The sequence below is a fragment of the Artemia sp. Qi Xiang Cuo genome, chromosome 8, assembly GCF_049724085.1.
Source record: "Artemia sp. Qi Xiang Cuo chromosome 8, ASM4972408v1, whole genome shotgun sequence".
Taxonomy (NCBI): domain Eukaryota; kingdom Metazoa; phylum Arthropoda; class Branchiopoda; order Anostraca; family Artemiidae; genus Artemia; species Artemia sp. Qi Xiang Cuo.
This window is the reverse complement of record NC_142801.1, coordinates 57,031,733-57,052,593: the sequence shown is the minus strand read 5'-3', so window position 1 is coordinate 57,052,593 and position 20,861 is coordinate 57,031,733. Positions and strand designations below refer to the sequence as shown.

Sequence of the window (20,861 nt, the reverse complement as noted above, 5' to 3'; positions counted from 1 at the left end):
CAAAATAACATGGCGAGACCGAAAACGAAGTCGGATTTAGCGTAAGAAGCACCATACAAAAAGTAACTGTATTTTTTCGACTTTTTTCGCCTAAAAAATACAATTTTCGTTGTAGCCCGATTTTCTTGAATGAAAGTGTGGTTCTGACGTAGAATCACGAGCTGAGATCGAAAATAGAATCAAATAGGTTGTTCACTGAACCAGAAAAAAAAAATCGTAATCATTAATGAATGATCTACATTTTTTTAGAAAATAATTAGGGAAAGTGAATTACAAACCGAACTGGTTTTCAGTGGTCAGTATCGTAAATCACACTTAAAACACTCTTCGTATACAATTTAGGGTCAACCCATAGTGTCTAATCTTCACAGTCTATTAAATAGAATCAATCTTATAAAAAATACAAAATAGAGAATCAGATTCCGACTAGTTTCACAAATTTTTCATTTGGAATGGATTAACGACTAGGGTTCTAGGTTCTCTTCATCATTGTTGCTGTCGATTTTTGGGGAGTTGGAACACATTGTTCCCTTGCAGGTTCTGCATGCTGAAGTACAAATTAAGCCGTTTTTAAAGCAGCTACACCTCGCTGAACTACACTGTACACGACAGGAGCACTTCACGATCTTCACGATCTTCACGATCAAATATTTCCCGAAGAAAAAGTCTGAGGCTGTCAGGTACAAAGTTCACAGCTTCTGAAGTGGTTGACAGTTTTTCTAAAACGTCGTAGTCGTCTTTGTTTGTCTGTATGCCTTTTATGTCGTTTTTCAACAGTTTCGCTGCAGCGCAAAGCAACTGTGCTTTTTCTTTCTCGGGATCTGCAGATCTTGCTTCCACATGATACTGATTTAAGATTGATGACGCAGTATCCGTGAAAGTCACTACATTCGACTTTCCGTCGACAGTCGAGATGAGAATTCTAGTACCGAAGTGCTCGAGAATCTTTTTCTTCATATAAACATTGCTGTAAGGTTCAACATCCACTTCAAGAGCGTCACGCATCTTTTGAACTACATCACTGACTGTTGTCTGTTCTTCGTCATTCCTTTCAAGAAACTGCATCGCTTTTATGAAAGCATCCGTTTTCACCTCGTCCTCTGGTCTGCCTGACCTTCTTCTCTTTTCTCAGGCTCACAGTTCATGTTCTCGTATTTGAATGGAATCCCTCGGCTTGTCCGAAAGTTATTGCTGCAAAGCTGATGGTACACGGCATCAGCGGCATGAAGGTCTGGGACGGTGCATATCCTTCGGTAAACACTGACTGCCCAGTCATCATTTCTCAGTTCGCATGTTTCTTTAATTGTTTTGTCAAAGTCTATGGTCCGAACGCAGAAAACATCTGAGCCTTTCCGGTGTGAAGCTGAGAGGTCAACAGGGCAGCCACAAAACAAGCAACACTCGTTAAACCTGAACTGTGAAGTACTCGACCGCAACTCGCACTTGGCAGTGGAAATTTTAGCTAGCCACTCATCCTTTCGCCTTTGAGTGTCATTGTCAATGTTACGCCTGTGTGTATAATTTTTTCTGCATAACTCATGGACCTTCTGTCCGGCAGTGACCACAACGGTATCCCTTCGCATCTGACTAGATTGGTTAATTCCGGCAGCTCCTTTCTGTGTAATAATCGTGTAATGTGAGTCGTCTTCGACATTTCTTTTGCAGATTCTGCAGTGCTCCAACTGAGTAGACATCTCGCTATAAAAAAAAAAGAAGAGTTATTAAGCAAAACATATCTGATCGAAATTTTAAGAGATTTCTTTTGTTCAGCCTTGTTGAAAGGTCCAGTAATAATGTCTCTAGGGATGTCAACGTCCCCAAAGTCTTCAAGACAACGGCTATAGGCAAGGCAATTACTTCATTGTTGCACATGGATACGTTATTGAGAGGGCTATGTTTGTTTGAACTTTACTTTCCAAGAAGACGAGGGATATTCAAATGAGCCTTACAGAGAATGTTGAGGAAAGTGTTGAACTAAATGAAAACACGTTATGTTTACACAGATTGTCAAAAGGGTGAAACACAGGAATAAGTAAGTATATTAATTGGGAAAATTCAGGGAATGATAAGGGATATGATCAAAAGACAATATTTGCATGCTACCAATACTACTTGAGCTACTACTATCATACTTCTCCATTTACAATACTGAGGGGAAAGTTGAACTAAATCCAAAGACGCTGTGTGCATGCACAGCGTCAAACTAGCCTAGCTCAAGAATTAATTGGGGTATTAAGTTGGAACTTTCAGAGAATGCTTAAAGGGGAAATATCGTCTCATCAAAAGGCAATATGCGCACACTACTGCTAACGCTACTGTTAGTGCAACATTTACTACTACTACTTCTATTGCAACTAATTTTAAATTTAACCTGTCGTGTTGATTTGGTCACATGTTGTTAAAAGGTTTTTTTCAGGGGACGTTTTTATTATAAATAGATGTCGCTTTAAAAAAAAAAAAAAAAAAAAAACTTCAACTGACATGAAACATCAAAGAATTTGACGTAAAGCAGTAAAGTACAATAATTTATCCTTTAAACTTTTAAAGTATTCAGTTCCGAACCACCATTATAAAAACCGACTTCTTACCTGCGCTAATCATTCATCAGAACACTAGCAGATTCACCGGAAAGTATTACTCGACTGTTAGATGGCGGAATTTCGAATAAAATTTTTTCTCGGGGTAGATGGCGAATTTAAATAAAGGTTATGACTGTCACGGACCGGAACTAGTTTTCTACTCGACTTTCTGGCATTACTTGAGGTCTTCGTCTAATTGATTTCTCAGTCAAATCTTGGGAATAAACTTTGAAATCTTTAAAACACTGAGTGATGAATGTGACGATTTTCATTTTTATTGCATTACGTAGCCTTCGAAGTGTCTTATACTAGTGCCTAGTTCAGGTATTTTTACGAACAACCGATCATTTGTTGAATAACAAGTGCCGATTGATTGTCTTTACAAAAATTACCGCAACGCATATTGATGATAGTGAAACTTTTTTGTTTTGCACCAGACACCCAATCGGACTTCATTTTCTGTCTCAGCTTGTCATTCTGCATCAGAATCATACTTCATTTCAAGAAAAACGGTCGGATACTAAAATTATATTTTTTTCCGGAAAACGTAAAAAAAATCGCATTAAAAGCCAAAAAACCGTTATTTTGCGTCGACTCAGAATATGCGAAAATGGATATGTTGTTCAGTTTTTTTTTCGCTACAAGATGGTGTAAGAATCATTTCTGTTGCAATTTGTTTCGGGTCAAACCTCCATTTGCCTGTACTAGAAAGCGACTTAGCTTTCCATTTGATAATCGCGAGTAGCAGAAGACTTTCATATCGAAATACCTGAGGTTAAATAAAAGCAAATAGGTTTTTATAACTGAAAGTAAGGAGCAACATTAAAACTTAAAACGAATTCCGTATCGAGGCTGCTCCTTCCTCAACCCTCTCTCTTCTCGCTAAAGTCTAAAAGTTCTTTAACAATACTTGTCTTTCAAATTCAACGGCCCTTGTGTTTGAGCAGTCTCTGTTAAGGAACTGTGACAAAAAGTCTAACTTTAGCGTAAAGAGCAAGGCTTGAAAAGGGGGCAGCATCCCTCATATACGGAATAATTTCAGTTCTTTTTTGGTTTTAATGTTGCACCTTACTTTCAGTTATAAAAACTTGCTTCTCGTTTACTTATTGTTTTTCAAATCATGCCAGGAAATCACTTCCCCACCCCATGTAAAATTAACCCAGGGAAATTCATCCTAGGAACTTTCTTTGCCATAAAAATTATCCTCTTAACCCCCCCCCCCCCACCCCCCAAAAAAAATCCGTATGTTTTTCAATAAAATGCTATAGGTAAATGATTGACAAATTGCGTACGTTACAGACGTTTTCCCTGGGGCTATGGGGGTTATTTCATCCTCAAAGGCATTGTTATTAGACTTCTCAACTATGTTGAATCAAAGGGCTCTCTCAAAATTTCGCTCAGATGTCCTTGGGGAAAAAGACAAGCGTGAGGGGGGCTAATTGCCCTCCAATCTTTTTGGTCACTTAAAAGGGACCTAGAACATTTCATTTCCGTTCGAATGATCCCTCTCTCGATCTTTTAGGGACATTGTTTCGACACAATCACTTACGTAAAAAAAAAACAACAAATAAACACGCAGCCGTGATCTTTCTTCTGCCAAAAAAAAATAAAAAAAAAATATAAAATCCCAGATTTTCGTATACCTCTACAGGCTCTGCCTATGTTAACGACAGAATTTGCTCAGTAAAGTTACATAACGAAATGTAATAACAAGTTTTGGTAGTGTGAAAGCACCATTATACCTGAATTACTGGGTATGAACTGTAGATTTGGATCTGCTAAGGATTTAGAGTTAGCCTATATCTATTTTGAAACCAAAACCGCAAAAAGTTTTTTTTTTACTTAGCAACAGACCTTACTGCAAATCTTAATCTTTTCAATATTTCAGGAAAATCCAATGTGTTGTCCTTACTGTGATAACCGAGATGTTACGCATATAGTCTGAATAGCAAGGCGAAATTTTGAAAAAGAAACTTGAAAATTCAATAAACATGCCGTCCTTTGGCCTCTTTTTCGTTTTATTAATTGCCTCTCCTGCTACGTCATATTATGTAGAAGATAACGAAGATGGGAATTTAGCTGAATTAACAGATGATGAGTGGAAGATTGAAAATTTACAACACAATGGTGACAGAAAAAGATGTTAGAGTTGAAGCTTACGTAGCAATGTGCCAAACGGTAAGAAATAATCAGTTTGCATAATAGTGGGGTTCAGCGGCGGTTCTGGCCTCTCTTGCGCCCGGAGCAAGATCTTGATTAGTGTCCCCCCCTCTCTCTCTCAAAAATTTTCAGACGAAGTTTTAACGAAATTTCCAATTGTTAACAAAATTTAGTCAACTGCGCTCTCTACTTTATTTTAATAAAAATAAAACTTTGAAAATTAGAAAATGTATTTAAAAGTTTATTTAATTAAAATGAATTAATCCCAAGAAATCCACCTCTCTTTCCATGGAAAATGTGGGTTATGTATATATATATATATATATATATATATATATATAGATATATATATATATATATATATATATATATATATATATATATATATATAGCGCGCGCGCGCGCGCGCGCGCGCGCGCGCGCGCGCGCGCGCGCGCGCGCGCTAGCGCGCGCGCGCGCGCGCGCGCGCGCGCGCGCTATATATATATATATATATATATATATATATATATATATATATATATATATATATATATATATATATATATATATATATATATAGCGAGCGAGCGAGCGAGCGAGCGAGCGAGCGAGCGAGCGAGCGAGCGAGCGAGCGAGCGAGCGAGCGAGCGAGCGAGCGAGCGAGCGAGCGATATATATATATATATATATATATATATATATATATATATATATATATATATATCATATATATATATATATATATATATATATATATATATATATATATATATATATATATATATATATATATATATATATATATATATATATATATATATATATATATATATATATATATATATATATATATATATATATATATATATATATATATATATATATATATATATATATATATGTCTCTCTCTCTCTCTCTCTCTCTATATATATATATATATATATATATATATATATATATATATATATATATATATATATATATATATATATATATATATATATATATATATATATATATATATATATATATATATTTGCGCCACCAAAGTTTCTGCGCCCGAGACAAGTGCCCTCTCTCTCCCTCCCCCTAAAACCGCCTCTGGTGGGATTGCAGGTACTTGCGCAAAATTTATTCAGAGGGGAGAGACTTAAAAACACTAAGTATTGTAGATATATAATTTGTTATCGAGGAGTTGTTACGAGGAGTATAATTTGTTATCGAGTTGTTACCGAGTGCCAATGACATATGCGCTACTTCCAGGAGACAGGAATTGAGTGGGGGAGATGTTTTAAACCGCTCTACACTTAAAATACGTTTTTTGGGGGTATTTTCATAGAAGATGTCTTTCTTTTGGTATTTTAATTGTAATGGCCCTCCTAGACTTTGAAAATTACATTTCCACCGCTTGGAATGACACCAGTATCCGTTTCTGAAAGCTATGTAAATTTTGCGTCTCCTTAAACAATTTAAGCATACAATTTGTGGCAATAACCATTACCTTTCAAACCTTTCAAACGTCACCTTTCATACCTCCACTTCAAATTTTTCTCGCTATAAACTTTTTGATAATATAAAATTTTAAATTTCTCTTCCTATGGGCCGTAGTGGCAGCAACCCTTAAGGGAAGTAGAAGAAGCAGGCTAATAATCATATTAATTTTTTTTCAAAAATCCAAAGATTAAATGTTAGAACTTGATAAAGCTGAAATTTTACAATTAATATTAGGCTACAAAAAAAGAATCAATTTTTGATTCTTAAGTTTTTAGGCTCGCTTCTTAAAGTCAGGGATCAGATAGGTCTTTTATCATAAGGGTTTTATGTTCTTCCTTGCATTAAATATATTACCGCCGGATTTGGCGTCGTTCGCAAAATTTTATATAAATCTGACGGTGAAAAGTGGATTGAAAATCAGTTTAAAGCTTCACTGAAAGACCCAGTTGCGTCAATTGAGGAGGAACATGGGGCATTTGCTCCGCACCTATAGATTGGAAAAAATAACTATTTGGGCTGCGTTTTTTGAAAAAACTTTTTTTGGTATTTTGATTGAATAATTGAAAAAACTAGAAATTTGGCCCTCCTAGATTTTGAAAAATACATTCCGAAATTTCCCGAAATACATCCCCCTCTCCCAAATTTTCGGGAATTAACGCCAGTGGACAGGCCCCAAGACTTTTAATTGGAAAGTAATATAGCTTTGATAATTTAATAGTTTTATAGATTCGTCTATACTCTAGAATACAGGAGAATAATTACGACAAGAGACATATTTATACGACCCCCTCCCCCAAAAAAGTATCATTCCCTAAAATCCGTACCATTCCCCTAAATATCATTCCCTATCTAATAAGACCGTATAGCACGATAGCTGTCTTTAATACTGACTAATAAGGGAAATAATTTAAAAGCTAACCTTGCTTCCAGCGAATTGACTCTTTGAATCAACTCTGCGAATTTGGATTAGTATTTGTGTCTGGATTAGGATTGCAGGATTTCCTATAATATTATTTATTTAGTGAAGTTAGGGATTGAGGAAATGAGGAAAACAGTCAAACTCACGACTTAATAAAAAGCCGTGATGATAATAATTTGAATTTGGTACTAATAATAGCTAGTCAAGAATACTTTCTACCAAAGATGTCAAGTAGGAGGGGGGGGGGAAAGAGGCATTCGCTCCCCAAGATGTTAGAAAAATACTCATTATGGTATTTCGTAAAAAAAAGTCCCCCTGGATTTGAAAATAAATTTGTTGTATCTTTTCCTCCCTCCCTGACATTTCTGGGAATTGGCATCTGTGCAGCGGCCTGGATTTGCTTTCCAATTACAGCTAATTCTGCTCAAAGCACAAATATAAATATGGTAGTTTTCCGCTAAGCGCGAATATCAATGGGAAACGAAGCTGGATCGCGGAAATCACACTTGTTTCTTTCGAACAGTAGCATAGCTAGGGAGAGGGTGGCTGGAAGGATAGCTGTCTCTGGGTACAGCCTCTGAAGAGGCAACAAACTTTCCTTTTTTTTACTTATATTGTGGTAGTGAGGGGGGGGGACCGATCTTGTCCCCGGACTCTGAAAACCCTAGTTACGCCTCTGGGTCTAAACAGTTTATTCAGTCATCCAGACAGAAATTCATTTTGGGTGGGGGGGGGGAGAGATATTTTAAGGGTTACATGTTCTTGAAGTAGCAACACCCAGCTGAGCTATATGACGACTATAAGGAAATATGGAAAAAACATCGTAAAACTCATGAGAATGGGGGGAGGGCGTCAAGCTCCCTTCCCCTGCATACTAGACTGGACTCCTGATTAGGTATCAAGCACTACCCCTTTACGGATGATTTGGTTCGAATCCACTTAGTATGTGTCATGGAAATTTTTTGACGTTTTACGGTGTCGCTTACTTCTGTGAAGGTCCGACAAAATACAAAATTATGGAAAGCTGAGTTTGCATAAACCTGTATTTCTGGCAAAACAAGTTTAAGCTGCCATAATTCTTACAAAATCGTTCAAAATAATAATGATTGCTTGACATTGTGTAGAGCAACATAGCCTATATGCTTGCCTGTACCTTCATTAATTCAAATTAGCTTTCTTTCTGACTAATGTATTCGTTTGGCAAAGGACCGTATAATTGCACAAATGTAGGCTATTAGGAAAAATGCAATTTTAACCGTAGGCTTATGAAATTATAGTATTGTCATCGAAAAACGTGCCAAATTATAATTCGTTATGACTGTTCATCGTCAAGTTTTGTTATCAATTAGAACTCATTAATATTGCTGTAGATGTGTATAGACTAAACTGGGGTAGACCCGGGGATAAAATAAATCCCCAATGAATTAAATACTAAAGCATCCGCCCCGGCATAATATGCAACTCAATGGAAACGATAATAAACATTAAGAAAATGCAAGTTTATCCAAACTTAGGAGGGGCGTTTTTGATGAAAGGAAGTTGCGATAGGTTCGGGGAAGTAATAAAAAGTGTATTGTTTTTCCTGTTTTTGCGCGCCATAATACGTATTGTGTTTCAAAAAAGTCAGAAATAGTGTTTAGTGTTTTTGTATATTTCAAGTTTACGGCTTTTAGCAGACTTTCTTTTCGCTGATATATCATATATTGACACATACTCGTATATTAGAAATGAAATGGGAGTAGGCGTAAATTTGAACGGTATTATCTCCGAGTGCACACAGAAAAGCTGGTTTTACAACATATTAAATAAAAAAAAAACTAGTTTTTTTCAACTGAAAGGCAGGAGCAACATTGAAAATTAAAACGAACAGAAATTATTACGTATATAAAGGGGGTTGCCCCCTCCTCAACACCTCGCTCTTTCCGCTAAAGTTTTTTTTAGTACTTTTAAAATAGCGTCTTGTTGTTCTAATTAAACGGCCCTTGTGTTTCAGGAGTCATTCTTAAAGAATAGGAACAAAATTCAAACTTTAGCGTAAAGAGCGAGGTGTTGAGGAGGGGGCAACCCGCTTTATATACGTAATGATTTCTGTTCGTTTTAAGTTTTAATGTTGCTCCTTACTTTTAGTTGAAAAAACTTGTTTTTTTTTATTTGATTTCTGATCGTTTGTTAAATAATGCCAGGAAATTATGGCCCCACCTCCCCGGAGAAACCCTTTCCCCACGGAAATATCCTCTAGATTATTCGATCCCGGTGAAAATTTACCCCGGAAAATTACTCTTAACTACTCAATGCGTAAAATTGAGACGGAAAAGAGAAAGCAAGACATAAAAAAAAAATGTATAAGAATTCTGGCAAACTCCTGTATAATTTTTCCTGATAAGTTCACTTCCTGGAAACTTATTCCCCATGGAAAATTCTCAGAAGAAAATTTGTCCCCCCCACCCAAAAATGTTTGCATACATCCCAATAACAAATAGCCTACTATGCGCAAACAATGGGCAAATTTATAACTTAAAAACTTTTCCCCTAGGGCTGTGGGGGGGGGGGTCAAGCTTTAACCAAAGGCATACTTACTGTACCTTTAAACTATAACAAGGAAAATGGCTATCTAAAAATTTTTATTAGGCCATTTTGGAGAGTAAAGGCCGGGAGGGAGGGGGCCTAGTTGCCCTCCAACTAGGATACGCTGAATCTGATGGTGTGATTTTCATTAAGATCCCTTGACTTTTAGAGGGTGGTTCTCTCCTTTTTTCGAAAATCAGGAAAATATTCTCAGGTTCGTAACCTTCGATGGATAAAACTAAACTTAAAAATATTTGTACATTTGAAATCAGCATAAAAAGTCAATTCTTTTGATATATCTATATTGGTATCAAAATATTCCGTTTTTTAGAGATTCGGTTACTATTGAGCCGGGTCGCTCCTTGCTTACAGTTCGTTACCACGAACTGTTTGATCAAGAACAAAAGTGTGGTCGCTATAATACACAAGTACCCACGCTTGTTACGAGTCCGACCCCACCCCCCTAAATCGCCGATATTGACTGTAGAAGCAAGTTCTTTGAAAATTGATAACGCTTCTACTGTCCTAAACAACATAAATTATTAAAATGATATTTGGCACTTGTAATCGGACCTCGTTTACGATTCTGCATGGTTTTCAAAAATACTATGAGTTTTATCAAGTTATTGATTATCATAGACAGCGCGCTAGCGCTGCCTAAGTAAAGAACGATGTGGCCACAATGTGTTTTTTTTCTTCGACAGGCACTTCGTATCGAAGAAGCTGTCTTTGAAACTTCGAAAAGGGCTCATTCGATTGGAAATTGGAGTGGCTAGTGCCCTTATTAATAGTCGAAAGTGATTGGAGGGCAACTAGCCCCCCTCCCCCCCCCACGCCCATCATTCCCCCAAACACATCCAATCAAAAATTTGAGATAGCCATTTTGTTCAACGTAGTTGATTTCCGAATAGAAAATATCTTTTTGAGGGGTAACACTCCCCCCCAACCCTCAGGGCTAGGGTTTTAAGTTATGCCCTGGGGGCATATAAGGTTTTTATAGAAGGCGTTGTCGTAGAAACTTCGAAAGGGCTCATTTGATTGGAAATTGGAGTGGCTAGTGCCATTTTTAAGAGTCAAAAGTGATTGGTGGGCTACTAGCCCCCCTCCCCTCACGCCCATCATTCCCCCAAACTCATCAAATCAAAATTTTGTGATAGCGGTTTTGTTCAGCGTAGTTGATTTAGAAATAGAAAATATGTTTTTGAGGAGGATACTCCCCCACAACCCTCGGGGCAAGGGTTTTAAGTTATGTACTGAGGGCATATAAGAACGATGTTGGCACAATGTACTATGTATTGTTTTTTTTCCTTTTGAGAAGGGCACTTTATATGGAAGGGGTCGTCGTAGAAACTTCAAAAGGGGCTCATTCGATTGGAAATTGAGAGTTCTGCCCTTTTTGATAGTTGAAAGTGATTGGAGGGCAACTAGCCCCCACCCCTCACGCCCATCATTCCCCCAAACAAATCCAATCAAAATTTTGAGATAGCCATTTTGTTCAGCGTAGTTGATTTCAAGATAGAAAATATCTTTTTGAGAAGGACGCTGCCCCAAACCCTCAGGGCAAGGGTTTTAAGTTATGCCCTGGGGTATATAAGGTTTTTATAGAAGGCGTTGTCGTAGAAACTTCAAAACAGGCTCATTTGATTAGAAATTCGAAGGGCTAGTACCCTTTTTAATAGTCGAAAGTGATTGGAGGGCAACTAGCCCCCCCCCACGTCCATTATTCCCCCAAACACATCCAATCCAAATTTTGAGATAGCCATTTTGTTCAGCGTAGTTGATTTCCAGATATAAAATATGTTTTTGAGGAGGACAATCCCCCACAGCCCTCAGGGCAAGGGTTTTAAGGTATGCCCTGGGGGCATATAAGGTTTTTAAAGAAGGCGTTATCGTAGAAACTTCAAAAAAAGCTCATTCGATTGGAAATTCAAAAGGCTAGTGCCCTTTTTAATAGTCGAAAGTGATTGGAGGTCAACTAGCCCCCCCCCCCACGTCCATTATTCCCCCAAACACATCCAATCGGAATTTTGAGATAGCTATTTTGTTTAGCGTAGTTGATTTCCAGGTAGAAAATATCTTTTTGAGGAGGACACTCCCCCACAAGTAGAGGTGACCCTATAACTCCCACGAGTACCACGTGGTTTATGGTTTTCTCAGTGAGAATGAAAAAACAGATGAAATTCTCACTTGAAAAACCATGAATTTTTCAAATTCTCACTTGAAAAACCATGAATTTTCAATTTATCTCAGCAAAAAAAATGAATTTTGTCTCAAATCGGTGTGTTTTGATTGTTTGACATGTGAGAAATTTAAAATTCATGTTTTTTCAAGTGATAATTTGAAAAATTCATGGTTTTCCAAGTGAGAATTTGAAAAACAGTAACTTTCTCACTTGGAAAACCATAAACCACGTGGTCCTGTCACGAGTTTCTCACTTGGAAAACCATAAACCACGTGGTGCTGTCACGAGTCAGAACACCTGTGCTGTCGACCTCAATTCACATATCGTGAATCAATAATTCACCTTAGAAACAACAAATTAATTTCCCTTTCTTGACAGATCAATCAATCAATGACATCATCTATCAGACTTTAAATTTCCCTGTCTTGACAGATCACTCAATCAATGACATCATCTGTCAGACTTTAAAAATTTTCGCCTAGAAACATTTCTCCAGGAATAGATCCAAAATCATTAATGTCTTTGCCTCGGGAACAGTTCGACTGGTCGAACTCCAATGGATATTAATAACCAAAGGCCATGGAAACAATTAGGCAAGAAACATCTTAGCGAGGAATTGTTTTAGAGCTCGAAAAGGTTTCCATATAATTTGAAATGCATTGACGCAGAGATGCCAATAACAAAGGAACACGCTGAATTTGCGTTTAGGGATTATTTGGGCGAAACCGTTTTAGACAGGTTATGGAACTATTTCGGTGAAACAGATAGAGACATTTTAAAAGAAGATTTTTGAAGAGATTTTGGAGGAGGTTTTGAGTGTGGTCGTTATAATACACAAGTTTCATTTGAACAGTGTTGTGAGGTCCTCTAACCCAACCCCAAAGGGTTCCAATCCTCCTACCCCAACCCCGAAGGAAGCCCCCGGTCCTCAAAGCCCCCCAAACTCCCAAAGGTTCCGATCCCCCTACCACATCCCCGAAGGAAGCCAGCGGTCCTCAAAGGTTCTCTGGGCTTCCAAAGGACCCCCCCCCGGACCTCCAAAGACCCTCACCCAGTCCCCAAAGGTGCCCAGGCACCCAAAGGGCCCCAGACCCAAACAAGGCCATACCCGAGCCCCAAAGGTCCTCCCCGGTCCCCACAGGGCCCCCCGCCCCCCCAAAGCCCGCCCCGGGCCCCCAAGGTCCCCCAGACCCCCAAAAGCCCTCCCCCCGTCCCCCAAGGTCCCCCCGATCCCCACAAGCCCTCCCCCGGGCCCCACCGGCCCTCCCCGGGCTCCCAGGGCTCCCACAGGGCCCCGCGTGCTCTACCCCGACCCCGCAGGAAGCCTCCGGTCCTCAACGGTCCCCCAGGGCTCCCAAAGGGCCCCGCTTGCGCTACCCCGACCCCTAAGGACGCCGCCGGTCCACACAGGTCCCCCCGGCTCCCAAAGGCCCACACCCGGGCCCCAAAGGTCCACCGGGCTCCCAAAGGGCCCCCCGACCCCCAACGGACCCACCGGGCCCCAAAGGGCCCAATCCGTGCTCAAGGACCCCCCCGGACCCCCAAAGGGCCTCCACCCGTCCCCAAAGGCCCTCACCCGGGCCCCAGGGTCCCCCAGGCACCCAAAGGCCCCCAGACCCGACCAAGGCCAGACCCGAGGCCCCCAAGGTCCTCCACCAGTACACACCGGCCCTCTCCATGTCCCCCACGGCCACCCCGCCCCCACCGGCCCCCCGCCCATCACAAGACCCTCCCCCCGCCCCCCCAAAGGCCATCACCGGTCCCCCCAGGTCCCCCCGCTCCCACACCCGCCCTCCCCCGGTCCCCCACGGCCCTCCCCGGGCGCCCAGGGCTCCCCCCGTGCCCCGAGGGCACTACCCCCCCCCCGGCGGAGGCCTCCGGTCCTCACCGGTCCCCCAGGCTCCCAAAGGACCCACTGGACCCCCAAAGGCCCACACCTGCTCCCCACAGGTCCACCGGGCTCCCAACGGGACCACCCGACCCCACCGGGTCACCCGGACCCCAACGTTCCACCCCAGGACCTCTAGGGTCGCTCAGACCCCCAACGGACCCACCGGGCCCCAAAGGGCCCACTCGGTGCTCAAGGGCTCCCCGGACCCCCAAAGGCCCTCACCCGGTCCACAAAGGTCCACTGGGCTCCTAAAGGACCAGTCGGTCCTCAAGGACCCTCTCATACGTGCACAGACCCTCCCCAGACCCCCCCCGGCGCACCCCGGTCCCCAAAGGTCCCCACAGGCGCCCATATGACCCCTCCACCCCTCACTGGCCCCTGGATCCCCCAACGCCCCCCCCCGACCCCTCCCAAGAACCCCCTCTCCATTTTTAAAACTTTTTATTGCGTTATTATATACTTTTAGAACCAGTTCCTTTCATAATGTCCCTCCTAAACACATTTTCCAACTTGAAGTACTTATCTTTTTCACCCACTTTCTCAATGAAAAAGAAATTAGTTTTTAATCAATTCTAATTTTCCAAATAATATAAAAATTTTCCACTTTAGTTCAGATCTGTCTCGAAGAGATGAAAAATTTAAAATACTGTTCAAAATTTTTCGCAGAAGATAAAAAAGTTCAAGTTTTCTTCTGAATTTTACCAAAGAACGTGCTCCAATTCTAATTTCTCCAGAGAAAACAAAAATCTTCCACTTCAGTTCTTTATTTCACAAAGACATAAAGAAATTTCAAGTTCAATTCTAAATTTTTCGGTGGAAGATAGAAAAAGCACTACCATACTTGTGAATATTTTCCCGGAAGATAAAAAGTTCTAGTTCAATTTACAGTTTCCTCAATGAAGTCAATGAAAGTTAAAGTTCTCTTCTGAATTTTACCAAAGAACACTCTACAATTCTAATTTTTTCAGAGAAAACAAAAATCTACCACTTCAGTTCTTTATTTCGCAAAGACATAAAGAAATTTAAAGTACAATTCTAAATTTTTCGGTGGAAGATAGAAAAAGCAATACCATACATGTGAATATTTTCCCGGAAAATAAAAAGTTCTAGTTCAATTTACAATTTCCTCAACGAAGTCAAGTAAAGTTCAAGTTCTCTTCTGAATTTTACTAAAGAACAAAATTCAATTCTAATTTCACCAGAGAAAATAAAAATCTTCCACTTCAGGTCTTTATTTCACAAAGACATAAAGAAATTAAAAGTTCAATTCTAAATTTTTCGGTGGAAGATAGAAAAAGCAATACCATACATGTGAATATTTTCCCGGAAGATAAAAAGTTCTAGTTCAATTTACAGTTTCCTCAAAGAAGTCAAGGAAAGTTCAAGGTCTCTTCTGAATTTTAAAAAAGAACACGCTTCAATTCTAATTTTTTCAGAGAAAACAAAAATCTTCCACTTCAGTTCTTTATTTCTCAAAGAAATAAAGAAATTTAAAGTACAATTCTAAATTTTTCGGTGGAAGATAGAAAAAGAAATATCATACATGTGAATATATTCAAGTAATATAAAAAGTTCTAGTTCAATTTACAATTTCCTCAACGAAGTGAAGAAAGGTTCTAGTTTTCTTCTGAATTTTACTAAAGAACAAAATTCAATTCTAATTTCATCAGAGAAAATAAAAATCTTCCACTTCAGTTCTTTATTTCACAAAGACATAAAGAAATTTAAAGTTCAATTCTAAATTTTTCGGTGGAAGATAGAAAAAGTAATACCATACTTGTGAATATTTTCCCGGAATATAAAAAGTTCTAGTTCAATTTACAATTTCCTCAATGAAGTGAAGGAAGGTTCAAGTTTTCTTCTGAATTTTACCAAAGAACAAAATTCAATTCTAATTTTTTTAGAGAAAATAAAAATCTTCCACTTCAGTTCTCTATTTCACAAAGACATAAAGAAATTTAAAGTTCAATTATAAATTTTTCGGTGGATGATAGAAAAAGCAATACCATACATGTGAATATTTTCCCGGAAAATAAAAAGTTCTAGTTCAATTTATAATTTCCTCAACGAGGTGAAGAAATGTTCAAGTTCTCTTCTGAATTTTACCAAAGAACAATATTCAATTCTAATTTCAACAGAGAAAATAAAAATCTTCCACTTCAGTTCTCTATTTCACAAAGACATAAAGAAATTAAAAGTTCAATTCTAAATTTTTCGGTGGAAGATAGAAAAGTAATACCATACCTGTGAATATTTTCACTGAATATAAAAAGTTCTAGTTCAATTTACATTTTCCTCAAAGAAGTGAAGAAAGGTTCAAGTTCTCTTCTGAATTTTACCAAAGAATAAAATTCAATTCTAATTTCACCAGAGAAAATAAAAATCTTCCACTTCAGTTCTTTATTTCACAAAGACATAAAGAAATTTAAAGTTCAATTCTAAATTTTTAGGAGGAAGATAGAAAAAGTAATACCATACTTGTGAATATTTTCCCGGAAGATAAAAAGTTATAGTTAAATTTACAATTTCCTCACTGAAGTCAAGGAAAGTTCAAGTTTTATTCTGAATTTTACCAAAGAACAAAATTCAATTCTAATTTCACCAGAGAAAAAAAAAATCATCCACTTCAGTTCTTTATTTCACAAAGAAATAAAGAAATTTAAAGTTCAATTCTAAATTTTTCGGTGGAAGATAGAAAAAGCAATACCATACCAGTGATTATTTTCCCGGAAAATAAAAAGTTCTAGTTCAATTTACAATGTACTCAAAGAAGTCAAGGAAAGTTCAAGTTCTCTTCTGAAGTTTACCAAAGAACAAAATTCAATTCTAATTTCACCAGAGACAATAAAAATATTCCACTTCAGTTCTTTATTTCACAAAGACATAATGAAATTTAAAGTACAATTCTAAATATTTCTGTTGAAGATAGAAAAAGTAATACCATACGTGTGAATATTTTCACGGAACATAAAAAGTTCTAGTTCAATTTACAATTTAATCAACGATGTGAAGAAATGTTCAAGTTCTCTTCTGAATTTTACCAAAGAACAAAATTCAATTCTAATTTCACCAGAGAAAATAAAAATCTTCCACTTCAGTTCTATATTTCAAAAAGACATAATGAAATTTAAAGTACAATTCTAAATTTTTCGGTGGAAGATAGAAAAAGTAATACCATACCTGTGATTATTTTCACGGAATATAAAATGTTCTAGTTCAATTTAAAATTTTCTCAATGAAGTCAAGTAATGTTCAAGTTCTCTTCTGAATTTTACTAAATAACAAAATTCAATTCTAATTTCACCAGAGAAAATAAAAATCTTCCACTTCAGTTCTATATTTCACAAAGACATAAAGAAATTTAAAGTTCAATTCTAAATTTTTCGGTGGAAGTTAGAAAAAGTAATACCATACTTGTGAATATTTTCCCGGAATATAAAAAGTTCTAGTTCAATTTACAGTTTCCTCAAAGAAGTCAAGGAAAGTTCAAGTTCTCTTCTTAATTTTAATAAAGAACAAAATTCAATTCTAATTTCACCAGAGAAAATAAAAATCTTCCACTTCAGTTCTTTATTTCACAAAGACATAAAGAAATATAAAGTACAATTCTAATTTTTAGGTGGAAGATAGAAAAAGCAATAACATAAGTGTGAATATTTTCCCGGAAGATAAAAAGTTCTAGTTCAATTTGCAATTTCCTCAACGAAGTGAAGAAAAGTTCAAGTTCTCTTCTGAATTTTACCAAAGAAAAAAATTCAATACTAATTTCACAAGAGAAAATAAAAATATTAAACTTGAGTTATCTATTTCACAAAGAAATAAAGAAATTCAAACTACAATTCTAAATTTTTAGGTGGAAGATAGAAAAAGTAATACCATACCTCTGAATATTTTCACAGAAGATAAAAAGTTCTAGTTCAATTTGAAATTTCCTCAACGAAGTGAAGTACTGTTCAAGTTCTCTACTGAATTTTACTAAATAACAAAATTCAATTCTAATTTCACCATAGAAAATAAAAATCTTACACTTCAGTTCTATATTTCAAAAAGACATATATAAATTTAAAGTACAATTATTAATTTTTCGGTGGAAGATAGAAAAAGTAAGTCCCTACCAGTGAAGATTTCCCCGTAAGATAAAATGGTATAGTTCAATTTAAAGTTTTCTCAACGAAGTCAAGGAAAGATCAAGTTCTCTTCTAAAGTTTCTCACTGAACACACTTCAAATTTAATTTCTACAAAACAAATAAAACAATTAAACATCAGTTACTTATTTAGCAAAGACATAAAGAAATTCAAAGTTCAATTCTAAAATTTTCGATGGAAGATAGAAAAAGTAATACCATACTTGTGAATATTTTCAAGGAAGATAAAAAGTTATAGTTCAATTTAAAATTTTCTCAACGAAGTCAAGGAAAGTTCAAGTTCTCTTCTGAACTTTACCAAAGAACACGCTTCAATTCTAATTTTTTCAGATAAAACAAAAATCTTCCACTTCAGTTCTTTATTTCACAAAGACATAAAGAAATTTAAAGTTCAATTCTAATTTTTCGGTGGGTTATTGAAAATTAATGCCATACTTGTGATTATTTTTACGGAAGATAAAAAGTTCTACTTCAATTTTAAATTTCCCCGGAAGATAAAAAGTTCTAGTTCAACTTGCTATTATCTTTGTGAAAACACACAAACTCAGAAAAAATTCTCAATGTTCCTTTAGTACCTATGCAATTAGACTAAAAATGAAGATATTTATGCAGAGTTTCAACTCGCTATGGCTAAGTTTGCTAAAAACAAGCTATTTTCTTGCGAAAACACACAAAATCAGAAAAAAATGTTCAATGTTCCTTAATAACCTACGAAATTATTCTTAAATGAATATATTTATGCAGAGTTTCAACTCGATATGGCTAAGTTTGCTAAAAACAAGCTATTTTCTTGCGAAAACACACGAAATCAGAAAAAATATTGTTAGGTTAGGTTAAGTTAGATTAGGTTAGGTTAGCCTACGTACGCGCGCAGATAGGTTAAGTTAGGTTAGGTTAAGTTAGGTTAGATTAAGTTTGGTTAGGCTTGGTTAGCCTACGTACGCGCGCGTACGTAGGCTAACCTAGCCTAACCTAACTTAATCTAACTAACTTAATCTAACCTAACTTAACCTATATGCGCGCGTACGTAGGCTAACCTAACCTAATCTAACTTAACCTAACCTAACAATATTTTTCTGATTTCGTGTGTTTTCGCAAGAAAATAGCTTGTTTTTAGCAAACTTAGCCATATCGAGTTGAAACCCTGCATAAATATCTTCATTTAAGCCTAATTGCGTAGGTGCTTAAGGAACATTGAACATTTTTTCTGATTTCGTGTGTTTTCGCAAGAAAATAGCTTGTTTTTAGCAAACTTAGCCATAGCGAGTTGAAACTCTTCATAAATATCTTAACTTTTAGTCTAATTGCATAGGTACTAAAGGAACATTGAACATTTTTTCTGAGTTTGTGTGTTTTCACAAAGATAATAGCAAGTTGAACTAGAACATTTTATCTTCCGGGGGAAATTTAAAATTGAAGTAGAACTTTTTATATTCAGTAAAAATAATCACAAGTCTGGCATTAATTTTATATAAAACACTGAAAAATTAGAATTGAACTTTAAATTTCTTTATGTCTTTGTGAAATAAAGAACTGAAGTGTAAGATTTTGTTTTCTCTGAAAAAATTAGAATTGAAGCGTGTTCTTTGGTAAAGTTCAGAGAGAACTTGAACTTTCCTTGACTTCGTTGAGAAAATTTTAAATTGAACTAGAATTTTTATCTTCCGTGAAAATATTCACAAGTATGGTATTACTTTTTCTATCTTCCATCGAAAAATTTAGAATTGAACTTTGAATTTCTTTATGTCTTTGCGAAATAAGGAACTGAAGTGGAAGATTTTTATTTTCTCTGGAGAAATTAGAATTGAAGTGTGTTCATTGAGAAATTCAGAAGAGAACTTGAACTTTCCTTGACTTCGTTGAGAAAATTTTAAATTGAACTAGAACTTTTATCTTCCGTGAAAATATTCACAGGTATGGTATTACTTTTCTATCTTCCACCGAAAAATTTAGAATTGAACTTTAAATTTCTTTATGTCTTTGTGAAATAGAGAACTGAAGTGGAAGATTTTTATTTTCTCTGGTGAAATTAGAATTGAATTTTGTTCTTTAGTAAAATTCAGTAGAGAACTTGAACTTTCCTTGACTTCGTTGAGAAAATTTTAAATTGAACTAGAACTTTTATCTTCCGTGAAAATATTCACAGGTATGGTATTACTTTTCTATCTTCCACCGAAAAATTTAGAATTGAACTTTAAATTTCTTTATGTCTTTGTGAAATAGAGAACTGAAGTGGAAGATTTTTATTTTCTCTGGTGAAATTAGTATTGAATTTTGTTCTTTGGTAAAATTCAGAAGAGAACTTGAACCTTTCTTCACTTCGTTGAGAAATTGTAAATTGAACTAGAACTTTTATTTTCCGGGAAAATATTCACAAGTATGGTATTGCTTTTCTATCTTCCACCGAAAAATTATAATTGTACTTTAAATTTCTTTATGTCTTTGTGAAATAAAGAACTGAAGTGGAAGATTTTTATTTTCTCTGGTGAAATTAGAATTGAATTTTGTTCTTTAGTAAAATTCAGAAGAGAACTTGAACTTTCCTTGACTTCATTGAGAAACTGTAAATTGAACTAGAACTTTTTATCTTCCGGGAAAATATTCACAAGTATGGTATTACTTTTTCTATCTTCCACCGAAAAATTTAGAATTGAACTTTAAATTTCTTTATGTCTTTGTGAAATAGAGAACTGAAGTGGAAGATTTTATTTTCTCTGGTGAAATTAGAATTGAATTTTGTTCTTTAGTAACATTCATAAGAGTACTTGAACATTCCTTGACTTCTTCGTTAAAATTTTAAATTTACCTAGAACTTTTTATCGTCATTGAAAATAATCACAGGTACGGTATTACTTTTTCTATCTTCCACCGAAAAATTTAGAATTGTACTTTAAATTTCTTTATGTCTTTGTGAAATAGAGAACTGAAGTGGAAGATTTTTA

At 36.6% G+C, this 20,861-nt stretch overlaps 1 protein-coding gene across 2 annotated transcripts in view; it reads left to right on the top strand.

The window, feature by feature from the left end:
* The window catches only part of anchor (integral membrane protein GPR155 homolog anchor), a 192,906-nt gene that overhangs the window by 41,808 nt on the left and 130,237 nt on the right, over nucleotides 1-20,861 (top strand). For both annotated transcript variants that reach the window (XM_089093622.1, XM_089093621.1), the window contains exon 2: nucleotides 4,468-4,757. In XM_089093622.1, the coding sequence (XP_088949748.1) occupies nucleotides 4,671-4,757 (87 nt within the window). In that variant the 5' untranslated portion in view covers nucleotides 4,468-4,670. The remainder of the gene's footprint in view (nucleotides 1-4,467; nucleotides 4,758-20,861) is intronic.